We start from the raw sequence: 11208 nt of genomic DNA on the forward strand, positions 1-11208 counted from the left end.
CTGGACTGCCTTTCCCGTTACACGTTCCATGTTTCCTGCTCCCATTAGCTGAGAAGGAAACAGCTTCGCACACTTACACACCTCCTCCACTTCCACTTCACACATCTCCTTGGATCTTTGAACTTGACAAAACAGAAAAAATCTCAATATTTGGGCGAAATTACACAAGAGCATAAGAAATGCTAGACGAAAAAAGACCAAGGTCCATCTAGTTCGCCTTCCACCTTCCTGGTGGTCGCATGCACATATGTCCCAAACTCCTTATGTGATATATCCCATAAATTACCAGATTGACACAATGTAAATGATGACAAAGTTGGGATAAATTCACACGTAAACGGGTGTCAAATGGCTTGGGCCTCACAGCCTCCACAGAAAAGTCACTTTAAAACCAGGTATATTTAATTTGTAAAAATTTAAAAGGCAGCAACACAGAATTCGTCAAAAAATTCCATTGTAACATCTTCATAATGAAATCAAACTTTCCACAATAATTCATGTCACAAATGAAATGGAAACTCAGTATCATAGTTATACAGTAGACAGGGCTGTTAACAGTCACACCATCAGCAGGCAGAGTGGTCAACGCTGGAAGGAGAATCACCCCAGCCATTCCCATTCCCAGGTTACAATGAGTTTTCCAAGTGGGAACCTGGGAATGATGCCGATTTATTGCAGTGTCCATTTCTTACTCATCAGTTAACCCTTGAAAATAGCCAAATGTTGATCTGGTTACAACACAAATGAAATGCAATGGCCAGTCCTTTACATGGAGATATTTCCAACACAACATACAGCAGGTTTCTGTTTCAGGATCACACATGATCTACACTTGTGCATTGCCTCACTCAGCAGAAGAGGTGTGAAGGTTAATGTGAAGATATTAAATGTCCCTGACAAAGTGTTGCCACATTTCACCAACTTTGTGGTATTTTCTGAAAAGAGTTTCTTGGTTCTCATGGGGCTGCAGCACAGGGGTCTACACACAGACGTGCCGCATGTGGAAGCTGACCACGTACTCTGCGTTAGTTCGCTGGACCGAGATGGCAAAGGGCTCAAAGGGATGGAACGTGAAAGCCACAAGACGCCTGACTGTGTGGTTGATTGGCCGGCCCAGGAGTCCTGCCTGGATCTTAAACTTCAGGAGCCCGGAATCCCTGGCGTAAAACCTACAGCAAACAGTGAACACAATCAGGTCAGCGACATTTATATCCTCTGAGCCAGTCAACAACACAACACAGAGATGCTGCTCGATATCAGCCAGCAACAATGCTCATAACCCTCATTATTATTATTATTACTGAAGCAGCTCACACAAGATTGGGTTCCTTCAATCACACGAGGACACTTGCTTTAACAGCTGCTAAAGGTCTCTTTGAAGTTGCCATTTTAGTTTGATTTCAGTTTCTGGGGCAGGTAAATGTTTCTGCTCATGTCGGTGCTGTATATCGGACACAGAATCCAGATAAAGTATTGCTGGTCAAGTCAAGCTCCCTTTACTCCACTCACCACAATATGTCTCTACCCAAACCACAGAATAGAGCCCCTTATCGCACCATTTTATTTCTTACCAACCCCCACTTATCCCGATAACGTTTCCCAATGTAATAGCCGACAGGCAGCATGTTTGTGATGCGAGTCCAGCCCCGGTTAGAAACAGCCACCAGAGATGAGACTTCATACGGTCTGGATTGGGGAGCTCAGGTTTCAGAGGTTAAAGCGCAACGTTAAACTCAAACCCACCAGATGCCTTGTCCTCCAATTCGGGGGGAGAGGGGAAGCCTGCAGTCAGATCACTCCCCGGAGACCAGGCGTAAAACTAAACTCAGCACAAGTCTCCAAAGCCAATCTTACACACAGACCAGCCTGTACATAGCCGGTTACTAAACACAGATAACAGACTGCAAACCATCACCTCTTTGCCCAGGTTACCTGATGGGGTGGTCACCACAGGTCTTTGGTCTTTCCATGACAGAGACCCACTTATCATCGTAGCTGAAGAGCGAGAGGTCAAGGTAGGGGCTGCTGCTGTAGGACTGGGCGCTGATGGGCAGCTGCCCCAGGAGACGCCTCACGGCTTCCGTGTGGCCTCCATACTTGGCGTTTACAATAGTGTCTTTAAACCTGTGAACAAGCAGCGACATTGAGCACACAGGCCAGGGGAGGATGGCAGAGATTCCTAAACCAGCCGAAAAGGAATGTTTGTCACGTGCAGTGGAGGCGACACTCACCGGCGCTGGATCTGTCGAGCAAAGTTGTTGCTGGAGGCTGAGCAGGGGAACTGCACGGCTTCACTGTGCAACGTGGCGTTCCGATACAGGTCACAGAAATTCTCAAACAACTGCAATAGCCCATCACACGTGTTCTCAAACACAGCGAGGACCTGTGTCGTCACCATGTTATACACCACAAAGAACGAGGGCTGAAGGCGGACGAGAGACAGAAAGGCCTCAGTCAATCACACACTAAAAACATCACATCTGCACCAATACAATTGAAACCTCTCACAGGGTGGGAAACAGACCTGAGCAACACAAAGGACTCAGCTGGGGCTGGTGTGAGTACCTGGGCGTGTGTGTTAGTGGGGCTGGTGTGAGTACTGGGGGTGTGTGTGTTAGTGGGGCTGGTGTGAGTACCTGGGGGTGTGTGTGTTAGTGGGGCTGGTGTGAGTACCTAGGGGGGAGTGTGGAGGTACCTGGGAGGGGTCAGTGACCCGCAGGGTGACCACATCCTCACTCGCGTACTTTATAAGCAGGTGATTCTCATCGAGAAGCTGCATCTTCCACATGCGGAGCTGCTGGAGCTGATCAAAGTACTGGAAGAACCTGCGCTTGGCGGCTGCACTGCCGTCCTGCTCCGCTCTCTGCCACAGGTACACCAGCAGCCGGTGCTTCAGTGAGTTCAGCGTCTTCTCCTTGAAGGGCCGCGAGGTGGGGTTCTGCCCGTCACCCTGAGCCTCAGGGTACACGGCCGACACTGTCAGCAGGTCGTCCTCGTAGCAGAAGCGGCCGACTGTGCGCACGTCGATGAAGGTGCCCTCGGGGGTGACCTGGAAGACGTGGATGGTCTGGTGCTGTACAGAGAGGACAGCCAGGATGTTCTTGTACAAGTACAGCCCCTGGTTGTGTGACAGGATCACCTTGTCACACTTGAATGTCCTGGAGTCACACAGGCTGCCCGTGTGCAGGTCGATGATGTGCAGGGAGTAATCCTCCAGTGGGGAGCGAGGGTTTGGGGTGACGGACTCGTTGTTTCGGTACATCTCGAAGAAGAGCGGGTGCGGCTCCTCGGGGAGATAGGCAGCCGAGCCCACTATCACGTAGCGACAGTCGTCGGTGAACAGGCTGCACTCGCGGTTCAGGTGCTCCCCATTAGCCGCCACACTGGTCACGTGCAGCAGGAGGAAGAAACGCTCAAAGAGTTTGCTGCGGATGTGCACGGACTGCAGGTCGCTGGCCCCGTTCAGCAGCATGTCGCCCTGGTAACCCTGCAGCAGGTCCTCAGCCGCCTGGCAGCCTTGGTACTCATAGATCTCCAGCGACGTCTGGTCCAGCGAGAACGCGATGAAGTAGCGGCCATCGGGGGAGAATTTGCGCAGGAAGCAGGGCGGCTTCTCCACATTCACCACCGTGAAGTTGGGGAAGATGTTCTGGTGGAGGCAGCGAACCAGGTACCAGTGAGCACCGGGCCGGCCCGAGTGCATCCGGCGTCGCTCCAGGCGGTCAACCACGTTCTGGTTCTCGATCCTCCGCGGTTTAATGGTGGGTTCCTCATCTTCCATCCTCGTCCATCACCACGTCCACATCTCAGCCCTGACAGACACGGACACACAGTGACACACGGCCACACACCCCTCCCTCTCACTGCCCCTCAACAACAGTAATCACTGGGAAAGCCTCAACACCTCGGAACAACGTCTCTAAACACTTCACAGGATTTACTGTATCACAGACACACACACACACACACACGACACAGACACACACACAGACACACACACACACACACAGATACACACACACACACACACACACACACAGACACACACACACAGACACACACACACAGACACACACAGACACACACACAGACACACACACACACAGACGGAGCTGAGGCCACTTTCCCAATCCCGGTCCCCCCCCCCGGGCCCCGGTGTGTCCCCCAGTCGTCGTCCCCCCAGTCCCCCACCCCCCCCCCGCCCCCCCCGGTCCCCCCCCCAGTCCCCGGTCCCCCCCCCCCCCCCAGTCCCCCCCTCCCCCGGTCCCCGGTCCCCCCTCCCCCGCCCTCCCCCCCCCCCCCGGTCCCCCCCCCGGGCCCCGGTCCCCCGGTCCTCCCCCCCCGGTCCCCCCCCCCCCCGGGCCCCGGGACTGACCGTTTCTCTCCCCGGGGGTCAAGGCCGCCGCCAACCCACACTGCACCGCGCGGCCAACACAGCGCCACCAACAGCCCCCGGAGAGAACAGCAGCTCCTGCCTCACCCCCTCACACACCCCCTCACACACCCTGACACACCCCCTCACACACCCCCTCACACACCCCCTCATACACCCCCTCACACACTCCCTCACACACCCCCCTCACACACCCCCTGACACAACCCCTCACACACCCCTGACACACCCCCTCTCACACCCCCTGACACACTCTCACACCCCCTGACACACCCCCTCACACACCCCCTGACACAACCCCTCACACACCCTGACACACACCCTCACACACCCCCTCACACACACCCTCACACACCCCCTGACACACACCCTCACACACCCCCTCACACACCCCCTGACACACACCCTCACACACACCCTCACACACCCCCTCACACACCCTTGACACACCCCCTCACACACACCCTCACACACCCCCTCACACACACCCTCACACACCCCCTCACACACCCTCACACACACCCTCACACACCCTCTCACACACCCTCACACACACCCTCACACACCCCCTGACACACCCCCTCACACACCCCCTCACACACCCTGACACACCCCCTCACACACCCTGACACACCCCCTCACACCCCCTGACACACACCCTCACACACACCCTGACACACCCCCTCACACACCCCCTCACACACCCCCTGACACACCCTGACACACACCCTCACACCCCCCCTGACACACTCACCCACTCACACGGCCACAGTGAGTGACCGGTTGATAGTCTGCTCACATCTTTGTCTGTGTGGGGGTGAGAGTGGGCGACATTCACTGCATGAAAACCGTCCCTTCTGCTCTGCAGCGACGTGAGTTGTAACCCGGAATGGCATTCCCAGGCGCGGGTTTGGAGACTCCTAACCAGGCGTTGGGTTTCCTTGTGTGTCCGACGCCAAATCCAAGTCCCCGTGGAGTCTCGCAGCCCAGTCTGTGACCGTGGCTCCGGCTTATAATAATAATAATAATAATAATAATAATCCTTGCATTTGATATAGCGCTGTTCACGTCGGGAGGACGTCCCAAAGCGCTTCACAGAACACACTGTAAAGTGAATTGACTATATTTGTGGGCGAACGCGGCAGTCAATTGCGCACAGCAATGTCCCACAAACAGTCGTAGATTGAAAATGAACAATTTTTATTATTGTTTTTGGTTTTGGAGGGATTATTTTGTGTCCCCTTCGCTCGGGGGAGAGAGGGTCCTGCTCGTCCTGTGAAACCGTGTCTCCCCATCTCCCCCCCCCCCACCCCCCCCCCACTCCCTCACACGCGTGGAGGGGGAGAATTATCTTACTTTAACAGGATTCCTGCCCGTTCCTGTCGATGTTATTCAGAATTGTTTTGTTAAAAAATGTGGTGATATTGTAAGAATAAATAGTGAGAGTGGGAAGAAAGTGTGGAGCAAGATTTGTACCCAGAAGCCTCCCCGCGCGGCTTTGGTGGCACAGTAAAGTGTTAAATATTCCTGTTACAGGGTTAAACATGCCGTATTTTTAGCATTGATTCAACAATAACCATTTCTGTTCAGTCTCCAAGGTAACAACATAAACCTTTTCTTTATTAAATAACAGCTCTGCTCTCATTTGCTTTGTTTCCTCTGGTCCTCGTGCGCCTGTCTCCCTTCTGCCTCCTCCTCCTCCTCCTCCACTCACATCGCTTTTCAATCCCACTCACTGGTTTGATAGTTATCTGCATAAACAGATTATCGCTGCACAATGATGGCCAGTGTCTCCTCTAGACCTGCCGGGCTGTAGGAGCTGAGGTCACCTGATAGCCAGGCTCCCCGTCTGCACCGAGTAAAGGTTAGTCTGGATGCATTCTGCCATCAGCTCCGAGCTGTAATTATCACTGTGTGCTTTCTAGTTTACCTCAGACACCGTTTCACTAACTTGATCCTTCCTCTTGTACAAGCGCATGTCCTGTTTCTAATTACGGACAAATATCTGTCTGGGAGCCGGTCTCTTTGTTAAGGTTCCTTGTGTAGTGTGTGCTTCACTCTCTTTCTGTCAGCTCATCATCAAGTCATCATCATCACCCAAACCCATGGATGAGGGACACTGGGCAGATGGGTTGGACTGAAATGTCCAGGTAAGAAAATACAACTTAGGATAAGGCTGTACTTGTTGTTGGAGAGGGAGTGGGGGGGGGATTAATGCTGTTCACACATCTCAGCCCTGCCAGGGTAAGGGGGTTGGGGGGAGAGAACTCTTGTCTTTGCGAGAAGATGGAATAACATCTAACAAGCGCTGTAACCTCACCCGAGGCTGGCACTAAGCTCCTTCCAGGGCCCTTACGCCAGCATCCCATAATATGCAACATCCCATAATACTCAACATCCCATAATTTCCGCGATATGGGTGAGGACAGTGAGCTTCATGACACTTGAGTTCTGCCCACTAACATCTATTTGCTTTTGGTGCTTCTGAAGGAAAAATCAATGTAACCTTTTGTGTATTTTCTGACCATTTGTAAAACATTCTCAACTTTACGCCCAAAATGTCACCACGACTAAACCCAGTCAGTTACTGACATTCTCTGACAATGGCACCAAACTGGAAGAAGGATGGAAATGTGATGTGATTCAGACTTGAAGAAGGCTGGGATGTGGGCAGAAAGGTGGCGGCTGATGTTTAATAAAGTAAAGCTATATCAGCAGCAAATGTCGGGTGATGTGGGTCAGGAACTGGATGTAAAACTTGAGTGTGTGGGGTGGGGCGGAGTGCTGGATGTAAAACCGTGTGTATGTGTGTGTGTGTGTGTGGGGTGGGGTGGAGGGAGGGAGAGAGTACTGGATGCAAAGCCTCGTTGTGTGTATGTGTGAATGTTAGTGTTTAGCTCAGAGGGTAATCTATTGAGATGATTTTGAATTGTATGAGGTTTTGTTCAGACCACACCTGGAGCATTGAGTGCTGTTTCACTCTCTAGTTCAGGAACAATGTTCAGTTATTGCAGCTAGTGAGCGCAGGCTGACTCTAGAAATTCTAGAATTTACTTACTTGGCCTCCCTGGAGCTCTTCTCTTACACAGATCTGAGGAGAGACTTGACCGAGATGTATGACCATCAGGAAGGGTTTGATAAAATTTTATAAATCCTCTCTGCTTTCTGAATGTGCAGAATCATGATTGTGCAAAGTGACTGGGCAGCGCATGAGTGGGACAAGGAACTAAAGGGGTTTAGAGAAACCAGACAATTACTGGACATTAATAGGATTCAAGGATATGAGAGAAACTTCTCCCTTGAGCTGTCATGGGGACTGTCCATGGAACAGACAATAGACCTGTTACTGTCCGAGGGGGCACAGGGATGTGTTACTGATGGATCAAGTCTACACAAAGTGTATCATTCTCTACCTCTATCTTGTGTGTTTGACATAAATACCCCATATCATGCTCCTTGCTTGCCCTGGAAGCAGTGGGCCTCAGGGGTAGGGGGCAAGCGCTCTGGGACGTTACCCTGTGTGTGGAGCACTACATAAATACAAGTTGTTGTTGTTGATGGCCTGTATCTGAGCTGGCTCCGGTCTCCTGCCTCCAATTGTCATGTACAGAATTTGGGATTGAATTATTCATCCTGATGTGGGAAAGCGAGCGGGCGGTGCTCACAGGCTGTGAGGTATAGAAAGGTGTGTTGCCTGGCAAAACCACTTGTTACTATGGTTTCCTGTCCATCGACCTCTGGCTGCTGGAAATTCACAGGATGTTGTGAATGACTCATCTGACACGCTCCCTGTCTCTGGCTTGCTCTCGCCAGCCTCACACCACAGGGTTAACCCTTCACTGGTGAGAGCAGCGCTGAATGTCAGCAATGACGTCAGGTGAGTTCAGGTGAGCTCTGAGACAGTGTCTGGCGTGGAAGGCGCTATATAAATCCAAGTTGTTGTTGTTGAGTGTAACGCCAGGAGCAGTGATGCTCAAAAGGGCCACATTAAAACCCGTATCTAAAAACAGGACTCAAACTAAACCTTCAAACACCTGAACATATTATACTTGCTTATCACCTGCTCGGCTGCACAATGCCGGAGCCTGTGACGTTGCGTGAATAAATTGCCATCAGTCAGCCCCACAGTATGTACAAAGCTGATGCTCCAGGTCAGCGCTGGGGGAGAGGCTTCATTGTCAGTGGTGCCATCCTTCAGATGAGATGTTAAACCGAGGTCCTGTCTGTGTGTTCAGGCAGATGTTCCAAAATCTAAGCCGCTATGGGAAAGAGGGGAATTTCTCCTGGTGTCTCAGCTGTTTGTTCACACTATGACTGTGGGATGTGGCTGTAGGTAAATGGGTGGTTGACCTGAGGTGTTATGAACACAGTGACTCCATCTCACGCCCCCTCCCCACACACTGACACCCCCTGCCCATACACTGGTGGCGAGGGCTGGGTTGGGGGCTGTAAGCTCGGAGCGATGGTGTGTGACTGACAGTAAGTGGCAGTAACCTGGGAATTATGTGATTTGAATTCAACTCGTTTCCAAATGTCAGACACATCCGGATTGATCCTTCCTTCATTAACGCAAGGCTGCTAATCCATCCCTGTTAGCCGTGGCTTTTAATATATTCATTTACATTTAATTCATAGCGGGGAGACCGAGTCGGGGCTGCGGCTCAGCTGTGGAGAGACAGAGAGTATCTGAGATGTTCCCGTGTGCAGCGCAGCGCTAACGCTCAACACAGTCCAACACGTGGCACCGGTTCTGTCGGTGTTCAGTGGAGCTGAGGTGACTGTTGGTGACTGTGCCCCGGGGTCTGACCCACACGGAAACCTGTCACACAGTGCGTGAGTGCTCCCAAACCGGACTGACAGCTCCACGTGTGATTGCCGGCGGTGTTTGGGATGGAATGTCTGTCTCCGGAGAGTCACAGCCGCGTCCGGTGCTGACACCGACCGCGCACTCACTCGGCCACGGGACCGCGGGGTCGCTGGACAGGCGAGAGGGCAATGGTTTCACGGTGTCACCACAGCCTGTGGTGGCTGTGTCTCGGAGGGCTGCAAGGCGAAGGATCCCAGGTCAGCGGTTCAGTCACTATGGCTGCTGTGATGACTGATGTCTGGCTCAGTGTGGAAGACTAGTGATTTTGTTGTATAATGAAAACTGAACAACAAATCGCAGTCTTCCTCATGGATCCCGACACGTTCACCCGGTCAACACCCGGAGGAACATTCTCCCCGCGATCATCCCATCCCACACAATGCTTCTAACTCGTTCTTTCCCAGAACCTCACCTTGTCCAGCCCCTGGCACCCAGACCCCGGGCCCAGACCCCGTGCCCAGCCCCAGGCACCCAGACCCCGGGCCCAGACCCCGTGCCCAGCCCCAGGCACCCAGACCCCGTGCCCAGCCCCAGGCACCCAGACCCCGTACCCATCCCCTGGCACCCAGACCCCGTGCCCAGCCCCTGGCACCCAGACCCCGTGCCCAGCCCCAGGCACCCAGACCCCGTGCCCAGCCCCAGGCACCCAGACCCCGGGCCCAGCCCCTGGCACCCAGACCCCGTGCCCAGCCCCTGGCACCCAGACCCCGTGCCCAGCCCCTGGCACCCAGACCCCGTGCCCAGCCCCTGGCACCCAGACCCCGTGCCCAGCCCCTGGCACCCAGACCCCGTGCCCAGCCCCTGGCACCCAGACCCCGTGCCCAGCCCCTGGCACCCAGACCCCGTGCCCAGCCCCTGGCACCCAGACCCCGGGCCCAGCCCCTGGCACCCAGACCCCGGGCCCAGCCCCTGGCACCCAGACCCCGTGCCCATCCCCTGGCACCCAGACCCCGTGCCCAGCCCCTGGCACCCAGACCCCGTACCCATCCCCTGGCACCCAGACCCCGTGCCCAGCCCCTGGCACCCAGACCCCGTGCCCATCCCCTGGCACCCAGACCCCGTGCCCAGCCCCAGGCACCCAGACCCCGGGCCAGCGCTTTGGGACATTCCCCCCCGACATGAAAGGTGCAATTATACACGTGGATTGAAATTGTTTACAAAGTTAATACATAAAAAACTTGTTTCAGATTCTGTAAATTGACAATAAAACCTTGTAACAGAAACAGGAGACATTATGGTGCCCTGTGTTTTAATCAGAGGATGTGACAGAGCAGCGTGTTTGAGGGTCAGTGTGTGCGTGTGTGTGAGAGAGGGTCACTGTGTGTGTGTGTGAGGGTCAGTGTGTGTGTGTGTGAGGGTTACTGTGTGACGGTCAGTGTGTGTGTGAGGGTCAGTGTGTGTGTGCGTGAGGGTCAGTGTGTGTGAGGGTTCGTGTGTGTGTGTGTGAGGGTCAGTGTGTGTGAGGGTTCGTGTGTGTGTGTGTGAGGGTCAGTGTGTGAGGGTCAGTGTGTGTGTGTGTGTGAGGGTCAGTGTGTGTGTGTGTGCGTGAGGGTCAGTGTGTGTGAGGGTTGTGTGTATGTGAGTGGGTCAGTGTGTGAGAGGGCGGGGCTGAGCTGTTTCTCAATGAGAGCCCCGCCCCAGGGCGTGGCCTGGCTCCCGGGGGCGGGGCCTGGCTCCCGGGGGCGGGGCCTGGCTCCAGGGGCGGGGCCTGGCTCCCGGGGGCGGGGCCTGGCTCCCGGGGGCGTGGTCGGGTTAGGGGGGCGGGGCCGGGCTCGGGGGGGCCGGGCTCGGGGGGCCGGGCTCGGGGGGCCGGGCTTGGGGGCGGGGCCTGGCTCCCGGGGGCGGGGCCGGGCTCGGGGGGCGGGGTCTGGCTCCCGGGGGCGGGGCCGGGCTCGGGGGGCGGGGCCGGGCTTGGGGGCGGGGCCGGGCTCCGGGGGCGGGGTCTGGC

At 54.6% G+C, this 11208-nt stretch overlaps 2 protein-coding genes across 3 annotated transcripts; one reads left to right on the top strand and one right to left on the bottom strand.

Annotated features, from left to right (window-relative positions):
- Nucleotides 1-380: 380 nt before the first annotated feature.
- On the bottom strand, nt 381-4449 carry det1 (DET1 partner of COP1 E3 ubiquitin ligase). 2 transcript variants are annotated; one of them, XM_042343107.1, is made up of 5 exons: nt 4376-4449; nt 2696-3812; nt 2232-2422; nt 1933-2124; nt 381-1169 (listed from the first exon to the last, which is right to left on the bottom strand). In XM_042343107.1, exons 2-5 carry the CDS (start codon nt 3779-3781, stop codon nt 980-982), a joined length of 1659 nt encoding a protein of 552 aa, XP_042199041.1. In that variant the 5' UTR covers nt 3782-3812; nt 4376-4449; the 3' UTR covers nt 381-979. The 2 variants fall into 2 exon arrangements, with proteins under 2 accessions (XP_042199041.1, XP_007908656.1); XM_007910465.2 differs by lacking the exon at nt 4376-4449 and having other exon boundaries at nt 2696-3965.
- Nucleotides 4450-9639: 5190 nt separating this feature from the next.
- Nucleotides 9640-10461, top strand: LOC121850591 (vegetative cell wall protein gp1-like). The gene has a single exon (XM_042343126.1). The coding sequence runs from the start codon at nt 9640-9642 to the stop codon at nt 10459-10461; it is 822 nt and encodes a 273-aa protein (XP_042199060.1).
- The last annotated feature ends 747 nt before the right edge of the window (nt 10462-11208 follow it).

Source organism: Callorhinchus milii, unplaced genomic scaffold (assembly GCF_018977255.1).
Source record: "Callorhinchus milii isolate IMCB2004 unplaced genomic scaffold, IMCB_Cmil_1.0 Scaffold22, whole genome shotgun sequence".
NCBI classification, from domain to species: domain Eukaryota; kingdom Metazoa; phylum Chordata; class Chondrichthyes; order Chimaeriformes; family Callorhinchidae; genus Callorhinchus; species Callorhinchus milii.